The 21,714-nt window shown below is 36.4% G+C and overlaps 1 protein-coding gene across 2 annotated transcripts in view; it reads right to left on the bottom strand.

Annotated features, from left to right (window-relative positions):
* NSF (N-ethylmaleimide sensitive factor, vesicle fusing ATPase) overlaps positions 1–21,714 on the bottom strand; it is a 156,681-nt gene that overhangs the window by 22,713 nt on the left and 112,254 nt on the right. For both annotated transcript variants that reach the window (XM_030850057.2, XM_030850055.2), the window contains exons 15-17: positions 18,509–18,642; positions 7,297–7,363; positions 4,993–5,072 (exon numbers count right to left, since the gene is read on the bottom strand). In XM_030850057.2, the coding sequence (XP_030705917.1) occupies positions 4,993–5,072; positions 7,297–7,363; positions 18,509–18,642 (281 nt within the window). The remainder of the gene's footprint in view (positions 1–4,992; positions 5,073–7,296; positions 7,364–18,508; positions 18,643–21,714) is intronic.

The following is a 21,714-nucleotide window of genomic DNA, read 5'->3' as shown; positions in this document are numbered from 1 at the left end:
TCCAGCTGGCATGTTGCGAATGAATTATAAGTGTTCTAAGATACCAATTCTCGTCAGCCCTCCTTGGGAAGGCTGGGTGGCACTTGGCGTGGCTGCATCTCTGGCCAGCTGTGAATGGCCTCATCCACTTACCCAAGTACATCATCAGATGTTATCATTTTCTACATGCCATGATATGAAAAAGGCTGGGAAGCACTGAAGTGAAAAAGGAGTGGTTCTCCATTAGTTACAAGGTTATTCTGGTACATATGGATGAAGTCTTCCAAACTGATTTGCAAAAGTGTCAGGTAAACATTAAAGCAGTCAGGTTAATGGGCTTAACTACTCTCACACTTGTTGAGGAAACTGGAAGTCATGTCATTTTACAGCTGAGGAGTTCCTTTTCAGGCACTTTGTCTCCCAAAAAGAAAAAAAAAGAAGGTGCCAGAAGAGACCTATGAGGAAAATCATAAAGCCGCTGGTGCTGCAGTTTCCAGGAAGATTTACCTGGCCTCACTGCATTACTACTGCCTCTTCCTTGACACGAAGACTAAGGCTTTCATCCTCCTGATCCTGAAAGGCACATTCCCTTCGACTTCCATAAATCTGCAAAGCTTGAAAAGAGCCCCAGTGTCATCAAGCAAAAGAGCCGGCTTTAGGAATCTCACTGGAAGGAGGGGTGTCTTCAAGCCTCTCACTGCTAAGCCGGACATTTCCTAACACTGGACAAATTGTACGTCCAGCTCAGGGAGGGTGAACTGCAGTGGTCTTTTACCCTCCAAGCCAATTGTTAGCTTTTCACAAGAATCAGCAGGGAAGCACATGTGAAACCTCTGTGGTGATGGTGAGCACCCCCATGCCTTGTGTGACTCTGCATGTAGATGAAGCAGGCTGGGAGCTTTCTTAGCTACTGCTGCTGAGTTCTCAGAGCAGCCCTTTTCTGCGGCGTGGCTCCCTGCTGGGACAGCCCTTTTCAATTTTTCTATCCCCCCTCGATCTCTTCTCCTGCAGAACACAGGGAAACTTGATTGAAATAAAGACTTAGGGAACATGTTTTATTTTCTCCTGTTCAATCCATTTTAGAAAAGCTTTTAATTGGTTTTAAAAAGATGCTAAACAAAATGTGATGATGTTTTTCAGTCTTCATGAACTACAGATACCACTTTTTATACTTTCAAAGGGCTAATAAATCAATCATGAAATTAACTCTCCAGCTAAATCCACTGAATACTGGGTTCATTAAAAATCTATGCATTAACTTGGAAAAATTTAAAATTCAAAGAAAATTATCCTAGTAACTGAAATCTGACTTGAATTTTTAGTCCTACACTGAAAATCCAAGACCAAAGCAATCACAAAGGGAAAAAAGGAAGGCTTGTGAACCAGTTTTAATAAGCCAATTTACAATGAGGGAGGGGAGATGGGGGAGGGGAAGAAGTAGAAAAAAAGAATATCTTGATACATAACAACATAGTACCCCTGAAGGGATTCTTTTATTTGAGCATGTGCACACATGCACATACAATTTTTCTATGTGAAAGCTGAATTACAACAAATGCAAAACTAAGGATTCTGTGACTGATATGATTACTGTATTGTATGCATGTACAGTTTCTCTTTTGAAAGAAAAATGCCTACAACTTTTCTGTTTTCTTGACAGTGATAAAATAATAGCTTTCTACCAGTCTATGCATCTCTACAACATTCAGATTCATATACATTTAATATTTAATTGAAAACATCTGAAAAACCTACATGATAATGGTTTGGTAAAGTGAATGCTTCTACTTTAGAATGACAAATAGTCTTGACCCTGGATCAGCCTGAAAAATTTTCCCTTATTGTCCTGAGAGAATACAAACTAATTTAAAAAAGCAAGGTGGTACAGAGAAAGCATATTTTTATTTTGTTAAATATATGCCAACTAGAAATATTTTAAATGTTACCTTCTTCTGCCACTGATTCACTTATACAGCAGGTCATCTAGCAGTCCAGGTCAGAGTCACCAAATTCTGATTAAGGACAGGCTGGTATTCTCTTAAAAGAGAATCCCCACCATTTCCAATCACTAAGGCAACTAGATCTATCTTCTACTTCTTACATGCTCCTATATCCTTCCTTTCCAATCCTTAGAGAAATTCATTCCACAGCCCTTTTTTAAGGATTCAACTCCTGTTTCTAAGATTTTTTCCAATCTGGGCCATGTATGCTGTATGCTCACTCCTTACCTCTAGCTCTGCATGGAATCCTCCTTTCACCATTTAAGCTTCTGACACTATCTATCTATGTATCTATCTATCTATGTATCTATCTATTGTAACCATTTTATCAAGATGTAACTCATATAACACATGGTTCACTGACTTAAAGTGTACAATTCAATGGTTTTTAGTAGATTGCACGGATATGTGCAACCATCACTGGAATCAATTTTAGAACGTATTCATCATCCCCCAAAGAAACCCCGCACCCATTATCAGTCACCTCTCATTCTCCCTATCCACCCCTCCAGTCCTAGGCAACCACTGATCTGTTTTCTATCTCTATAGATTTGCCAGTTCTGGACATTTCATATAAATGGATTCATACAATATGTAGTTGTTTGTGACTGGCTTCTTTTGTTTAGCATGTTTTCAAGGTTCATCCATGTTATAGCATGTATTAGTACTTCATTTCTTTTAAATGCCAAATAATACTCCATTGTATGTATATACCATAGTTTATTTTACTTGATGAACATTTGGGTTGTTTCCACTTTTTGGCTATTATGAATAATGTTGCTATGAATGTTCATGTACAAGCTTTTGTGTGGATATATATTTTCATTTCTTTGGGGTATATACCTAGAAATAGAATTGCTGGGTCATATGGTAACACTATCTTTAACTTTTTGAGTGCTAGACTGTTTTTCAAAGGCTGCACAATTTACCTATTCCCACCAACAGTGTATAAGGATTCTAATTTCTCCATATGCATATCAATACTTGTTATTATCTGACTTTTTGATTATGGTAATCCTAGCTGATATAAAGTGATATCTCACTGTGGCTTTGATTTGCATTTCCCTGATGGCTAATGATGTTGAGTATCTTTTTGTGTTATTGGCCATTTGAACTTTACTTATTTTTGAATGTTTTCACTTTAGTCATATCTTGCCAAATATAAACTACAGCAATACTAAATACTCAATCCCACCAAAATGAGGGGACACTCAAAAAATATTTAAAAGTTTATATATATATGTGTGTGTGTGTGTGTGTGTGTGTGTGTATATATATATATATTTGAATAAGTTATTCATGAAGCATATCTGTATAAACCTCAGTGCCAGATGCTGTAAGATTTAAAAGCATAAGATAATGTTCCTTTCCTCAAGGGTGTTAACAATTATTTTTATAAAACAAAAAGTTATTCCTAAGCCTTTATTCAAGATTTTGCAAATCATTTGTCAATATGTTCTATTTATTTCTATTAGTATCTATTTTGGATTACAAATAATTCTCAGGGGATGTCTCTGTTTAAATCCATGTGTATAGTATTTAACAATGTAAAGGGATAAGCAGTTTAAAAAGTACCATTGAAAAATTATTCTTTCTTCTCTCAAATGGCTTGTAGCATAAATTATTTTTAGCTAAAAACCTGAATATTATAAGAAGTAAATTTTAATACCTGGGAAAAGTCTCCTAATCTTATAATTTTTTAAATGCTGATTTCATAAAAAGGATTTTTTTTGTGTGTGATATATATATTTTAAAAATTTATTTATTGGGGTTATTTTTATTCTAGAAACTTTAGATATATCTATATACATTAAAAATTTTTTAACATCTTTATTGGAATGTAATTGCTTTACAATGGTGTGTTAGTTTCTGCTTTATAACTATATACATATTTTTTGAAGGAATCAGAAAAGAAAAAAATTCTCACTTCTCTAATTTCAGCTTCAATATAAGCTAAAACTCCAACTCCTGGGAATAACAGTTTACAGAAAAATGATTTGAAAAAATCCTTTCACCGTGCAAATATGTAGTAAATTTTCAAGGTTGTTGTATGTTTCTTTTCACTAGTTTAGGGAAATAAAAAAAAACCCTAGAAAGTCAAGACAAGTCCTTTACCTTTAGGCCTAACACATACACACATATAATTTTAACTGTTAAATTAAATATTAGATTCACCAGCTTAACACTAAATATTTTCCATACAGCTTAGTTTATATCTCTAACTTCAAATATGAGATTCCCATACAGACATTAAGATGTTTTTTTAAGTTAGTGCTTCACCCCTTTGTATCTGCCTTTGATTGGCATTTCTTCAAGGTTACAACATGCAGAATCAACCAAGAGAATTCATGTCTTATGTCATAGCCAAACATGCTCTGGCAGCCTCTACATAATTAACATATTTAACCAACCCTCATAGGTTAGTTTAAATGTGTTAACCTATCAAAATCACCAGTCTCCAACAGCCACATGAGTAAAAACTACAACCACATGAACCAAGGTTCTGGCTATAAACTCACTCTTCAAAACTGCCACATTACACAAGAAAAATAACTCAAGCTCATCCTTAAAAACTAAAAACAAAACAAAACTCCCTACAGAATGTAAATTACCCCAAATACAAATTCTTAGGAAAACTTATGAAACGAAAAACAAAACAAATGGGAACATGTGTTTAATCCCTTCTACATTACTATCATGTATTAATATCTCTCATGGGAAACGGAGGGAAGTAGGGATGTGTAATATGGTGGTGAAGTTATAAAGCAACACAGAATACTAACTGAAACTGGGATTTTGAGATCTTCAGAAAAAGAACAGAAAATTTCTCTGATTAAGAAAAGTGATTAAGAAAATCATTTACCTTAAGGCAGAAGGCCAGACCAGACAACCTTTCAAAATCTCTTCAACAAGAAAATTTTATATGTTTATGATAATCTGCTTATTTAGAGAGTGCACCGTTGTATAATTTACTGGAGAAACTCTGTGAAAATGTTCCTTATATTATTTTTACCTGAGGAGGCGCCTTTTTCAGTAACACAAGAAGAGCCTGTAATACCAGATTAGAAAATCGAGGGCCAATAGGGACATAATCTGGAAGAGAAACATTGCTATGTTTAGGGATTCGATATACATATGCACATATTCCAAACATTCTGATTTTTCTGCATAAAGAGTCCTGGGGGGTGGTGGTGGGATGAACTGGGAGATTGGGATTGACATATATACACCAATATGTATAAAATTGATAATCAATAAGAACCTGCTGTATAAAAATAAGATAAAATAAAATTCCAAAAAAAAGAGTAAACACAGTCCTAAATAACAGTCATGCAACTAACGATAACAAGACAAAATATCTACAGTAACTTAAATGCTTAAAATAGTACGTAAGAACTCTTATCTGTAAATTTTTAAAAAGCATCTAAATATCCATTTTGAGTTCATGTAGACATCTCTGTCTGATATTCAGAGACAGTTTTTTTTTTTTAAAAGAGGAAAAAAAAATCCCCAGGAGTATTTACTAAACATTTCCAAGAAGTTACTGCAAGCCATGGTAATACAGTGAGTACACAGGCAACAAAACATGATACTAGAAAATGGGTAGAGGAGGAAATGGCAAGTAATAAGAATGTAAGTAAGGTACTTCAATACAACTGAAATGATGGTAAAGCCACTGAGATTGGTCCACAGATGGTGAAGAACAGTGAACTTCTCAAATAACTTTCTACCTGTTAAAACTCCTACCCATCCTTCAAGATTTGACACTAATGCCACCCGCTTTGCTTTCTCTGCATGTTGCACATGCACCCTTGCCCTGTGCTTAGAGCTGCCTTCAGGCATCAGCCCTCTGAAGTCAAAAGTGATCCTCCCCTTTCTGAATATCCAGAACACATGGCACATTCTACTTTGTATTAATTTTTGCCAATGTATGTCATAATGACAGCATCTTACTACTTATTTTTCTGAAACCCTAATAATTCTAGCACAGTGGTAAGGGCTCAGCAAATGCTTACTGAATAAATGAACAAATAAGTACGGATAATAACTATTCATACAAGTGAAAATATACTCAGAGGGCACACATTCCTGACATAGTACTGTTGCTATGACCACACATCTCAATTGTGTTTAGATAAAGGACTTTACACAGAGCTATGAGTATGTGCCTAAAAGCTTTTAAAGAAATAATCCCAGAAACTGAGCTGAAGTGTATCAAAAATAGCAGACCCAAAACCCAGGTCACTAGATAAAACTATTGATTTAAGAAGACCTCATAGATATACCTGCTTTGCTTTGTAATAAACATTGCCTTAGGAAACAGGAAAATAAAGAAGTAATAGAGGATGTAACACAAGTCTGAAAATCATGGGAAACACGTAGTAAGAACAGTTAACGTGAAATCATTACTACACCATTATGGACCCCTTAATGAAGAAGGGGTTAGTTAACCAGGTGTTGGCAGTATTTTCAGATATTTATTAAGTTACCAGGTAGGTTCAATTTCAATCAAGTTTATTATAGCATCCTGAGCCATTGTTACAATGAATTTATTCCAGATTTATCTATTTTTTTGCAATGAAATAAAATGTAAGAGTAATAACACTGTTCTGGCATTTATTTGTAGAATACCTCTTATGAGCTGAGTACAGGGACTGTTTTATTCATCTTTGTATTCTGTAGGAGTGCACTTAAACGTAGGAGATGTTTAATAGGTATTTTAAAAAATTACTGTAGAGCACTTTTAACTTTCAGAATGTTTTCAACTTTCACAATATTATCTCATTTTTGTCTTTACAATTACTCTGTGGGATGAGTAAGGAAGAGAATACAGTCTCTTTTTTATGTGAGCAGAAACTGATGTACAAAGAGATTACAACTTCTGCCCCAAGTGTTACAGCTAACCTGTAGATTTCACTCCAGCCCTAAACCCTTCTTTCCTTAGTTCTGTCAAAGTTCACAAATGGAATCCCTAAGCTACAGGCAGCTCAGAAATAGTATACAGCAAATATATCCATCAACGAAAATTACTAATCATTTATTATGGGCAGGGAACTCTGTGGAAGATACAAAATAATATGAGACATGGGCCCTTATAGGAAAGTAGTTTATAATGCAGCTACGGTCATAAGGCATATTTAACATGAATACCATTGTTGACTTCAGATATAAGCGATAGTGTTATATTTCCTTATTAGACAAAGAAAGGTATTTCTATTGCCCTATAGATTATAAACACCTGTATTTTCTCTTGTAATTTGTGAGACATTAGCTGTAATGCGGCAAGGATAGTACGATGGCAAAAGTCATGACTCACCAAGCAGTCTCTCAATGTCATCCACAACCACACAACTGAGCTGGGATTTATATGCATCATCAAAGATCTAGAAGAAAGCAAAACCATTTATTATCTCACTGCCCTCCATAATTATGACAATTTCCAAGAAGATAAAATTTAGCTAATTCCTGACCAATGCTCAAACAAAACACAGTAAAACACCCAATATTTCTGACTACACAAAACTAGAATTTAATAGAGCTTCAGAACTTGAAGAGTTCTTACAATTTAAAAAAATAAATTAATTTATTTATTTTTGGCTGTGTTGGGTCTTCGTTGCTGTGTGTGGGCTTTCTCTAGTTGTGGTGAGCAGGGGCTACTCTTCGTTGAGGTGTGTGGGCTTCTCATTGCGATGACTTTTGTTGCTGTGGAGCATGGGCTCTAGGCACGCAGGCTTCAGTAGTTGTGGCTTGGGGGTTCTAGAGTGCGGTCTCAGTAGTTGTGGCGCACGGGCTTAGTTGCTCTGCGGCATGTGGGATCTTCCCGGATCAGGGATAGAACCTGGGTCCCCTGCACTGGCAGGCGGATTCTTAACCACTGCCCCATCAGGGAAGCCCAAGAGTTCTTACAATTTAAAAGGGAGGAAACTGAGGCCCAAAGCAGTTAAATGACTTGCCCAAGATGTCACAGCTGGATCATGGCTGAGCAAGGGCAGGGTAATGCTGCTTTCAGCTCTAAGAGCTGGATGTGTCACATTGGGGCGTGCTGAGGAACAGCTGGAATTAATCAACTGACAAATCCATCAAGTTTATCATAATGGTCTCTCCTATCTATGTCAGAAGCATGACTTCAGTGTTATGACTCAAGAGCTAGATGGAGCCACAGGGATGTGCAGGGTAGAACTGAATATCATTTTATTATCTATAAGAATTGTGGCCTGTCAAACAGGAATAACACAGAAAGCAGAGAATTCTGTCAACTCAAATCAGACCACAGCAACCAAAGTGTTTACAAAAGAATTAAAGCTGGTATAAAGGATCAGATAGATGCATGTTAGAACTAGACAAAAGATAACAGGACATTATCTTAAGATAACCAAAGAAATGCAAATTAAGCAAACAGTGAAGGAAGCTGTTATATGCTGGCAAGGATGTAGCAATTTCAAGCCAGACAGAAGAATTAATTTATGTATAAATTTAATGTAAGTGCTCAAGGCCTTGAGACCAGCCTTTTTGTAAATGTTGGGCATTCCTATTCCAGTGACCATAACTGGGGCTCAGTGATCCCACTGGTGTCATCTGTAAGAATTAATTCCTGTATCCCAGCCTAATCTGATTGATAAGTAACCTCAGTGCACCAAGATGGTAACCACGCCTCTCCCAAATTTGTTTGTAGTAGCACAATATTCCTTACTGGGTATCTTTTAACTATAGAAGATTAAGAATTAGGTATAGAAATAAAGTAAATTAAACCTAAAATATTAATCTTTTTCATATTAAGTTTAAAGACAATCTGTGAATAGTTGGTCTTTAAACTTCTGTAACAATTAACTTACCATGTTAGATTAACAGATTAGCCTTGCTAGTTCAATTTAAAATATGCAGTTGAATAATTAATTTTGATAAACTTTTATGTTGGAAGGTAAAATATAACTTTAATAGCCCTCCAAATGGTAATGGTAATCTGAGATTCACCATAGTTATATTATTAGTTTTAATTTATTACTAAGTAAATGTACTTATAGATTTACTTTGAAATTTAGAATGTTTTGTTTGTTAAACAACTGAAGTACGTCAAAGAGAAAATAAAATATTTTAAATGTGTAAATATTGTTTAAAATATTTAAAGAAATTTGTTATAAAAGTCTCTTTTTGAACTACCTTTTACTAGACTTACAAATAGAATAAAAGAAGTGGACTTAATTTATTTTTATTTATTATGTATTTATTTATTTTAATTATTTGTTTTTATTTTTGGCTGTATTGGGTCTGCATTGCTGCGCGTGGGCTTTCTCTAGTTGCAGCGAGCAGGGGGGCTACTCTTCATTGTGTTGCGCGGGTTTCTCATTGTTGTGGCTTCTCTTGTTGCACAGCACGGGCTCTAGGCTCGTGGGCTTCAGTAGTTGTGGCGCACAGGCTCTAGAGTGCAGGCTCAGTAGTTGTGGAGCACAGGCTTAGTTGCTCCCCGGCATGTGGGATCTTCCTGGGCCAGGGATCGAACCCGTGTCCCCTGCATTGACAGGCGGATTCTTAACCACTGCACCACCAGGGAAGCCCCAGGGGTGGACCTTTTTAAAGTTTAAGTTTTCTTTTGTGTTGAAATACTGGATTTTAAATTATATAATTTTAATATGTTGAATTTTAATTTTTTAGACCTCAAATTAGCTACACATGGTCTTTTCTATGCTCAAAAGTCGCCCTCAGAGATGCAAAAACAACAAAAACAAAAGCAAAATAATAACTCATGTTGACAATCTAGATGGTAAGTTCCTCCCCAACATACTGTGTATATATATATATATATATTTTCTTTTTTTTCTATATTATTTAAGGTAGGAATTGTCTTCCTCAGTATTATGTTTTCAGGATCTGATGCCTCACTGGTGCCTAATAAATGTTTGCTGTATGCATGCATGAAAGAATGCCTCTGTTGCTTTCCTTTGCACCATCCCCCATACCCCTCAGTCACCCTCCCACATTGTATCAAAATCTCACCTAGCCTTTCGTCCTTAGCTACCTGTCTCCTCACTGGACTGTGAGGTGGAAAAAGAACTTTATTCATGTTATCCTCAGTACCCAGCATAGAAGAGTATTTAATAATAATATTTGCTCAGTGGATTCAATGGTTGAAACAACACAAGTTCTAATTCCATCTTGCCGTAAGTCACTTGTTTCTCTTCTCCTTTGGTATAGCATTTTGTATATTGTGTATATATTAACGGATTCATTGTATTCTTCCCTATATTACACTAGATTTTAAGCCCTGTGAAGGCAAGTACTATTGTATTTATCTCTGTATCCACATCACTTCATATAATGCCTTATCAGAAAGTAATCAATAAATATTTACTGAAGGAATAAATTTAAATTTATGCATTAAATTCAAGTAGAAATACCAAGTAAGTAGTTGGAGATGTAAGATTGAAGTCAGGGTATGGACATCACCCTCAGGGCAATGACTGCTGAAACCATGAGAGAGGCATGTGATCTTCAAGGAGAAATGGTAGAACTAGAAGAATAAAGAGCTAAGGACTGAATCTTGGAGTGTTGTTCTATGCATTCATTCAACAAATATTTTTGAATTCCTATTATGTGTCAAGCACTAATGAAGGCAATGGAAAGAGTAATGAGTAAGGTCACATGTAACTATAATAAAGCATGGCATCACGATGTTAGAGGAAATACAAGACGATGTGCTGGTATACAGCACGGGAGCGGTGGTAGTCCTTGGGGATACCCTACACATCCTGGTTCTCTCTCTGGCACATGGTAGGATTGTACTTCCTTACCCCCTCTTAAGTTAGGGATGATTATGGGGTTTGCTTTGGGTAGTAAAATGTGAGTACAGAGTATATCACTTTCTGAAAGGAGCTTTAAGAGCCACTGCTTGATTCATCATACATCCTTTATCCTGCCTTGGCTATCATGGAATCGCATATGAGATGGAGTCTCTATTACCTATTAGCTTGAATCTCTGAGAAACTATGGCAGAGCTTCCCCTCTGAGTCATGACGGACATGTAATGTGGGCAAGAAATAAACTTTGTTGTGTTAAGCCCCTGAGATTTTCAGCGTTGTTCATTATCGCAGCATAACTTAGCCTATTGTTACTGATAAGAGCTTATGGAGTCAACGATGGTCTCCTAAATTTAGGAAGTGACATTTAAGCTGAGACCTGAAGGATGAACAGTGCAGTAAAAAACAGGAAAGAAAGTGTTCTAAGCAGAGTGTACTGATTATTACGAGGCACAGAGATGAGAAAATTTAGGAGCACTGCAGGAACTAACATACAGTCAATAAGAATTAAAATGAAGAGGTGTCAGCGTTGGTGCTGTGTGTATGGGGAGTGGTGGGTGAGAGATGAAGCAGAAGAGAAATGGAAGAGACAATGGAAAAGTTTAGAAGCAGTTCCACTGTGGTTCTTTGCTCTTTTTTGAAAACTGGACCATATAGCAGCCAATGTGGTATCCTGCGAACTCCGGTGATTTTAAGAAGTCACTGAAAAAAATGCTTGGCTCTTTAAAACATTTGTTCAGAATTCTACTAAGGGCTCTGATGCAAGCATATCATTCTGTCTGACAGGCTGTAATATCGTGGATTAAAGCCACAGGGGCCCAAGACATCATGGACTGGCTACTTGCATTAGTTTTACACTTTCCCTGAATCAGCCCTTCTCCCTTCTTAAAGCTTACAGGGCTACAGGAACCTTATTCAGGACTCTGCTGGGGTCTAAACTGATGATAAATTTATATGCAGTCTCACTAACTTATCTCAGATACTGTGATTCACAAAGCATTACAAATCACTTCACAGCTGACCACATGGGTTACCTATAACATTTTAGAAGAAAAATACCTAGAGCAGTCTTTAATTTAGTTTTTTTTACAGACAGCTCTTAATGTACTAATTACTACCACGGGGATAGGAGTACTCACAGCAAACTCTCTTAACAACATACTAACCATGACAAACGCTATGCAATTCCAGTTGTAATCTGACCAGTTTCAGTTAACTCTGCTTTAATTTAAATACACACACACACCTTTCACTTCTTACACACCCATTCTTTTCCTTATGTAGTCACGAGTGTAATATAAGGTCATCACTCTTTCCCTGAATCCATGTTTCTGCCTAGTCTCCTCAGCCTCTTCCATTCTTGGCTTCCTGGCCCAATGCTAAATAAGGAGATACTCAGATTCCACTGGCAAATATATGCGTTTAGCTGCCAGACTAAAATCTAAGTGAGATATTTACATACTGAGCTGGGAAGTTCTACCATAACTTTAGGTAGATAAACCCAAAAAGGAGGAGAGGTACAAGAAGGAAAGATGAAAGAAAAGTAAAATTGTACAAACTGCCGCAGCTCGAATTGAAGAACTGAAGTGCCAAACTTGCCGTCAGTAACAGCACACAGCAAATACACAGTGCATGCTCCAGACCAAACGCCCAAACAACATTTAGCCAGGCGGGCTGAAGCTGGGGCTACTAGTGGTATCTTACAGACTCTTTAAAAAATTAACTTAAATTTTGATCCTTTCATTTAGTAAGATGAAAGTATGATGCTCAAGTCTTTTCTTGCTGAAGAGGTTATCAGAAGGGGATCATAGAAGTTATCATGCAAAGCAGGACACTTGAAAGGTGGGAGTTGTTAATAATCATGCTGGAACAACAGGTAAAAACCATGATTGCACACAGCACATTGGAGTGTACGGCCATCCTAGTTCTATCAGGGAGTTTCCTGTAGAGCAGGTAAAATTAGCAGAATAGACGTATTCTTAGAGTCAGGTGAGAAGTCTGAAAGAGAAGGCTAAAGAAACAGAATGGAAGAACGGAAGAAAGGAAAAGTGTGGAAAAGAGTGTCAATAGTCAACAGGGAAAAAATGAGAGGTCTATTCTAGAAGATGAAGAACGTCTCTAGAAAACAGAGTTCCATAGTCTATCTCTAGCTGTGGACATAATGAGGTTGTCATCGTTAAACTCTCTGGTGCCTCCACTGTTGGGTGCAAAGGCAGGTGTAGTGGGTCATGAGAGACAACGTGGAATGTGTGGGGCCTGGGACTGCAGCAAAGGCATGCTGGAGGCCCTGTGAGAGGAGGTGTGGGGCTCCTGCTGCCAAGGGTTTAGGGGCAGGTCTGTTATGGTCCTGAAGGACACAGCAAGCTCTCAAGGCACAGAGCCCACTCCTGGAATCTTCAGACAAGCTGGGAGCCACCTGTGTGCAGGGGAGGGGCAGCAGCTGCAGACGCTGGAGTCTACACGAATACAAATGGGAACACGACAGCATTAGCTCCATGTTAATCCCAGCCTTTCAGAATCACAAACCACAGCAAAGCGTGTACTAAGTAGATTCTGTCCTCCTTTTTCTATAACCTCTTTAGCGCTCTGAGGTAAGTGAAGCCAAATTTTCAGGTTCTTTGGGGGCTGTAAGAGCTCATCTCAGTTCTGAAGTGGCTAGCATGAAGTACCTAGTTAGTAGAAATCTGATGACAGTAGGAATTTGATGACTTAGAAAATCCCTAATGTAGTAAATCTGTCAGCAATTAGTTGAAAGAATACTCTAATCATATTTGGTAGCACATAAAAACGTAAATGAGCAAATTCAAATTGGTGCTATCAGTAATAATCTCTAGTTTCTAAAAATAACTTGGGAGCAGACCAAGCAAACATTAGTTGTCTTCTAATGAAACTGCCTCAGGAAGTGGACCTAAACTTTTGGCAAAGCACTCAAGCTTCCTGGAATGACCTTAAAATCCCTTATTTGTTCTCCCTGCTTTTCAGGAAAAATTCTTAAATTTTCACAAGACATGAGCGACAGAGTGGGGTATTTTTAATAATATAAAAAGTCACAAGATCTGAAAGTTAAATTCCACTATAGAGCTACATACACCATCTTCCTTTGTGTGCCAAACAGATACAAACGTCAAAAGACAGAGTGTATTAAACAAAAACAACAAGTGCTCGTCCCCCAGCAGTACAGGGACCTGTAGTCACTTCCGGGGTGTCCACTTCTCTCAGTTAATGCATGCACAATCTTCAACAAATCAGCTACATGATATATTAGGATGTTAACCAAAAACATCCAAATTCTGTTGCTTAGTAACTGCTGTCAAAAGATCCAATTTCCAGCTCTGCTCTTTGTATGGACTAAACCATGAAAAGAGGAGGATTAGGCACCATGATTCTGTTCTGTGCAGACTACAATTTGCAGTGGGATTTACAGGAGGATATTCAAAGAAGATTATTTCTTTCTTGCAAAGCTAGTGGAAAGGAAAATTTCTTCCATTAATTTTCAGTCCTTTTAAAAACAAGACTATATTATGCTATTAATGGGTATAGTTTTATAAATCACTAATTTTCTACTTAATTTTGTTCAAACAATGTAGTCACATCGGATTGTTCTATTTCACCTCTGTACTGATTGTATACTCGGAAAGCACCAACATTAGGTAATTAGTTAAAATCAAATTCTACTGCTTTGTTCTTTTGTTCATTTAATGCCATTAATAGAACTAGTAAAATAGGGTTTTTTTTTAAGTATAGATGCAAAAATGGATAAAGGAATGAAAATTTTTAAACAGAATAAAGTTGAGGAAACAAAAATAAAATGGGGGAGAAGAGAAAGATCTGTGAACACTTCAAATATCTTAATGGAACACATAGTATCCCCCCCAGAATGTAAGGATAATACTTCATACAGACTTTGCTAGTATTGAGGAGTTTATCTATGGAGAAAGGATTTATTAAGCAGATTAAGTATAAGGTGAATTTTAAATTAATTGAGAATAAACTACTTTCATATATTTTAGCACCATCTGTATGTGAATAAGAATACCTTAGTTGCAATTAAATCTTAGATACTCATTAAAGCAAGCCTAATGGCCCTCTCTACTAACAAAAACTCATCTCTTGGTTTAAGTAATAAAATGGTATATAAAGATATTCTATGACTTAAGTGTTCAGACCACCTCTCTCTAAGAAAAATTAATGTGTTATAATATTTCTGAGTTTCACAAACTATTGCCATTGCAAAACATTTTGAAAAATCTTTAAAACTGAGGATCTAGTCATTAAAATGTAGGTGAATAAATGATTTTAATGCCAATCTTTTACCTATCAAATTTGCAAAAAATATATATATATTTTTAACATCTTTATTGGAGTATAATTGTTTTACAATGTTATGTTAGTTTCTGCAAAAAATATTTTAACAACATCAAGTTCGGGCAAGAGCCCAAGGAAACGGACATTCTTATATGATGGGGCCGCAAGTATAAATTAGCACAACTTTCTTAAGAGGTGGGCTTTATAAACATTAGTATTTTTACATAAGTTTTAATAGCAATACTTATAAAAATTTGAAAACCATTAATATTTTTACCTTAGCAATCTCAATTCTGAGAATTTATCTTAAAGAAATGTATGTGCAATAATAATAAGTAAAAACAACCACTATACTTTACTGAGCACATATTATATCCCAAGGCACTATGTGATACCGTACATAAATCACCATCTCATTTAATTCTCATAACAACCCAATGAGGCAGCTATTAATATTATCTTCATTTGGTAGATGAGAAAACAGAGGCTTATATGTTAAGTGACTATAAGAGCTGGTAAGAGCAGTGGAGCTGGGATTCAAATTCAGGTCTATTTGAAACCTAAGTCCAAATTCTCAGCCAGTAAATCAGGATGCTACTCTCAGAAAAATGTAATAAGAAAATGGGGGCAGTGATTGGGAGTTCTACAGAATATTGTTTATAATTGTGAAAAAACCTGGAAACAACATAAATGTTCAACAAAAAAGCAATGTTTAAATGGATATTATACAGCTATTAATTTAACATAATATTGAGATACATTTAATGACAATGAAAAAATTTCATATTAAGTGAAAGAACCAGGTTTAAAACAGTATGTCCAATGTGATCCCCAATATATGTGTGTGTGTATGTGTATCTGAGTAGAGAAGAAAATAGAAGGACAAATATGGGCTTTATTTTCTTCTGTATCCTTTTCTGCATTTTCTAAATTATTTTTGAAATTGGGAAAAGCTACATTTTGGGGGTGGGAGGGAAGCACTTAAAAGGAAAGAAATGTCTTCTCCCTAATGATAAAGAATTATAAATTATTTGTGCTTTGAAAAAAAAAATCTTTCCATCTTCACACTAAAAAAAAAAGAAGGGAAGAGAACAATGGTGGGAGGGAGACTAGAACTACTAAAGAATGGCATTAATATTTCATTTTCAAAAGCAAACTGGAAGACTTAGCACCTTTAGATGGGTTTGAGCCCTCAGGCTTTTGTCAATCTATCATTAGGCAACAATGTGAAAACTATTTGCAGGGAAAGATTTTGCAGTATTTCTAATATATTTCTAAGACACCTATGCTTCATTCTTTTCTCTGTTCTGTTCTTTAGTCACAAGGAATAATATTTTTCCCCAAGGAAAACCCAAAAAGTCTTAATATGAATTTATTATACTGTTGAAGAAGAAATGATTTTTGTAACTTTAAGGGTACAAGGATGATCCAGACAGTGAATCATGAATCCAAACCATTTCAAGTAAGCTTGTATAGACACTTATTTTTATACACCTTAGCCTTCTACTCATCTGAAACCCTACCTTGAAAGGCTTCAACAATTTAAAGATTAAATCATAAGTTATTAAGCCATTAATTTAACCATTTAAGCCTCTAAAATCAGCACATATTACCTTCCCCCCCTCAAGTCAATTTGCAAGAGATTGAAATAATAAAAATGATAATATCTCACACTTGCAAAGCAGCTTTGATGTGCAGGAGCCTAAAATACTTCAAAAAAAAACTTTATAGAAAAAACCAGGACCATCCACCCACATCTCAGAGTACATGTGAGGTAGAAGCTGGCAGCTGGTAGAAAGCAGTGGAGTAATTTACCATATGCACAGAAGACGACTACTTTGAACAAGTATAAGGAATAGATGGAGTTAGGAAAATAGAATCAGCTGTTCAATTAAATGCTAAGTTCAATGGCCACCAATTCCAAAGGCTATTTAAATTTTCAACAAAAGCGGTTTAAAGGTTCCCTTTAAAGGGAAAAAGACCAAAAAATAAAGAAAAGCAACCCCTACCTACATTAGGGAGGTTACCGGTCCTAGTGATTCTGTCCAGATTTTCCTGGGAAGGATAGATACTACAGGTCTCACTTCAGACACAGAATAAACAGACTATGATATTTAAGTTCTTGTATCTACAACATTTCCCTCGCTTTCACACTCAACTTCAAAGACCTTACGCAGAATATTTACCTTGACGTTTTGGTGTGGAATCCTGTTCCAAGCTCCGCCTCCTCTATCCATTTCAAGCAATCTACACAAATGATTTTCTGCTACCTGCACAAACATGAGACTAACTTCTCAAACTTATATTTTTTGGGAGTCTGCTTTTGAAAGAATGTATTTTCCTCTTCAATCTCTTCCCTAAAGAAAAACTAAGGTAATTCTATCCTACATCTTTATAAAGTGAGGGCCTAAGAACAAGGTAAAAGAACATCTGAGCTGTCTTTACTAGGCAGCAAGCCCATTCTCAAGATTCTTTCCCCTCATTCTGATTTTCTCACATCTCTTTAACTTACAGTAAGTTCTTATTTATAAAAGATCAAGCATGAAAAAAAGGATTTAAGTAAAATAAATACTTCAACTAAATATATAAAAAATAATCTTTCTTCACTGTCTGGGAGTACGCAAAATCAGAATATCAATGGAAATTAAGTGAGGTGAAACAGGCATTAAGAGTGTTCAGCATTGATTTTTGTTGTTTTTCTTTTCTGTTTTTAATGAGCAACCACCTACTATCCTAAATGCCTTACATGGTACCTGCTTGAATGTAAGAGCGATGAACCAGACGATCTTAGAGTTCTTTCAGTGCTAGGATTCTATGTTGTTCTAACTTTCACCAGTGGTTCAAAGCAGCTGTATTAAGAAGGTGACAAATGGCACTTGGAGAAAGGCAAAAAGACAAGGACCGCACTAAGTCTGCCAAGCAGACTGATTACTATCTAATATACCACCATCTTTCTGTAGGGGTTTTGAGAATATCTTTCCAATGATACACCTCTGTTCTTTCCCAAACTATACAGTCAATTTAATTGACCCTAGTCTGACTTTATACATTGATGAAAGAACTTAAAAATTCCTAAATGAATTTGCTCCACTCTACTCAAACAATCTTAACTGTGATCTTTCAATCAAGTCAATACAAACTTAAGAAATGAAAATTAATCATAATACACACTAAACAAAGCATAATTTGGAAGATAAGGATACTCTAATAAAAATGCATTACGAAGTTAAATACTATGTCTAAAACAGTTGCTGTTTCCCACCAAATTCTGCTGATAATTTAATTCTATTTGAGAAGAACATAACTGCCATGGCATATATATATACACACACAAGGACAGATATATATGTACATGTGTACGTACACACGCACACGCACGTGCACACACATCTAAGAGATAGGAAATTAAAATGAAAGTAAAAATCCTGATACCTTCTTCATGGCCTGACACTTGGCTGTCTCAGAAAAGCCAATCATCTTATCAGGAGAACAGATCTTGATGAAGGGGAAGTTGGATTCCTCTGCGATCTTTGCAGCCAAAGCAGTCTTCCCACTGTGAGGAGGACCTGCATAACAATACGAGCAAGTCAGGGGAAAAAAGCCAACCTAAGCAAAGAGGAATAAAACAAGTTTAAACTTTTATCCACAATGTACTGAGGCCTCAACTAGTTGCTCATTAACATTTCCTGACACAATTTCACGGCAGACATGTTTTCTCTTATTTATTAGCAACTAAATTTAATGAACTGATTAGCACTTCTCAAAAGTATACTGAAATATATTCCTTCTTTCTTTCTCACATAACCTTAATCTTTCAAACTTCTGGCTAAATATACAAAATGCAAGCGTTTTGCTTCTTTAAAAAGAAAGAGAATGCATTCGAATGCATATCAGTACCTATGTTACTAGTTCTATCAAATCATTTGTCTGACAAAAAAATACAATCTTCTTAGGAGGTGATATTAGGGGCAGAGAAAACTGCCTTATTAGAAGCAAACGTGACTTAAAGAGCTAGGAAACTAAAGACTCAGGTCTTCTCATGAAAGCAACCAAAGCTACTTACTTATATTTAGACATCTCCTCCTTCCATTCTGTGTAATAAAAGATGTGCCCCTCTTCCAACCATAAATTGACCAATCATTCTTTCCCATCTTCTCAGGAACCTGACATTATTATTATTTTTTTTAATTTTATTTTTTATACAGCAGGTTCTTATTAGTTATCCATTTTATACATATTAGTGTATACATGTCAATCCCAAGCTCCCAATTTATCACACACACACACACACACACACACACACACACACCACTTTCCCCCTTGGTGTCCATACATTTGTTCTCTACATCTGTGAGGAACCTGACATTATTGACTGTACCCTCTCCCCTATATGTTCCACCCCTCCCTCTTCCCTGGAGCCTTACCAACGGCATTTAAACATGCTCTAGTCTACTGACAGTTTAATAAACAAAACAAAAAAAACCTCTTTCTTGACTTCACTACTCTCAACACTACTCTGCCTTCTCCCTTCGAAATGGAACCTCCCTAAATAATCATTTACACCAGCTGCCTTCACTCTTCACCTTCCATCCATCCTCAAACAAACGCTATGGCTTCCATTGCCATTACATGGGACAGGCTCCCATCAGGGTCACCAATGACCTCCACGTCGCCAAATCCAACACTTTATCTGTTGGCCTCTCAGGAATATTTGATACAACTGATAACTCTCCTCTTTATTTATTTTTCTTTTTTTCATAATCAATTTTTATTGGAGTATAGCTGCTTTACAATGTTGTGTTAGTTTCTACTGTACAGCAAAGTGAATCAGCTATACCTCTCTTCCTTCCTTAAATACTTTTCTTGGCTTCTGTGACAGCACATTCTCTTTTTCCCCCCTCTTACCTCTCTGGTTATTTTTGCTCAATCTCCTTTGTCAACTCTTCCTGCTCTACTTAGTCCTTAAATGTTGACACACCTCAGAGATTAGTCCTAGGCCCCCCATTTCTTCTCAACCTACCCTTTCTGTAAGTGACTTCATCCACACCCATGGATTCAACAACAGTCTACATACTGACAACTCATGAATGTATACTGCCAGCGAGACCTCTCTTCTAAGCACTAGACCCACATATCCAGTGGGCTACTCAACATTTCCCATTCAATTATCCTACAGGAACCATGAACTTAATGTGTCCAAAACTGAACTCATGATCTTTCTTTCTGAAATGTACTTCTCCACTAGCGTTCCCAGTCTTAGTAAACAATAGCATTTACCAGCCGTGAATACCAGAAACCTGGGGATCATGTTTGATCTCTCCCCATTTTCAATCTACTTACTATTTCTAAGCTTCAGCTTCCTTATCTACAAAATAGGGATAACAGCAGCATCTGCCCCCACAGGATTGAAGTGGGGTTTAAATGAGAAAGTATATGTAAAGTGCTAGTAGACTGACTGGCAAATAGTTAAGAGTTCAAAGAATGTTAGCTTAATTATGCTTAATAATTAATTAATCATTATTATAATTATCATAAAGTCTCTTTTATTCTCCCTCCTAAATATTTCTCAAAAGGGTCTACATAACTCCATCTCTCCTACCACTACAGTACTTCAAACCATAATCAGCTCTCATTAAAACTAATGCAACTGCTTCTCACCATTGGTCTTTCCTGTGTATTTTCGCCACTCTAATCCTTTCTCTATCACAAAGCAGTCATGACGTTTTGAAAATATAAATCTGATCATGTCACTTCACTGCTTAAAATCCTACAAATGGCTCCCCACTGCCCCCTGGACAGTCTAAATCCTTAACATGGTCTACAAGGCTTTGCACGAACTGGCTCCTGTCTAATTCTTCAGTCTCATGTCTTAGCCAATCTCCCTTTCTGGTTCAGTCTCCTTCCAGCCCAGGGCTTTTTCACACGCTGGTCCCTCTGTTTAGAACATCTTCCGCAGTTACTATGCACGCCCAGCTTCTCCTCGTCCTTTAGGTCTTGGCTGAATGTGTTTCTCTCAGGGAGCCCCCACCCCTAGCCCTTTGGAAGGGGCTGGATTCCCCTGTCATGTGGACTCACTGAACTTTTCTGTTGTTCTACTAATTATAACTATAAAAAATAATTGGTAGAATGTCCTTCCTTTTTTGTCTACTTGGTAAAATCCTAACTGATCCTACAAAATCTAAATTGAACACTTTCTTTGACCACCCCTGGGCAAAATGACTTGCATTCACATACCCTTACACACATACATGGTAGTTAGGTATTTGTTTACATGGTTTTTTTCATGACCAGACTCAACTCTGTGAATGTCTTTGTGTCTCCAGCAACCAGTTCAATGCCTAAGACACAGTAAATACTCAGTGAATATTTTTTTAATTGAATTGAATATTATGTGGTATCATAGAGTCTATTAAGTAACATAGAAATTTAGATACAATCTTATAAGAAAACTAGTTGCTATCATTCATTAGTAACATTCTAACCCAAGAAGATTTAAATTCGTGCACAATATCGGAACACAGAATGGATTGCTATTTTCAAATCATGAACAGGTTTAGAACTGAAAATAATTCATTTTTCTGGAATGTGCTAAATGGCTTTGTAAAAGTGCTTCTTTTTCTTTTTTCAGCTTTTGATGC

This window comes from Globicephala melas, chromosome 20, assembly GCF_963455315.2.
Source record: "Globicephala melas chromosome 20, mGloMel1.2, whole genome shotgun sequence".
Taxonomy (NCBI): domain Eukaryota; kingdom Metazoa; phylum Chordata; class Mammalia; order Artiodactyla; family Delphinidae; genus Globicephala; species Globicephala melas.
This window is presented reverse-complemented; position numbering and strand designations above follow the sequence as displayed.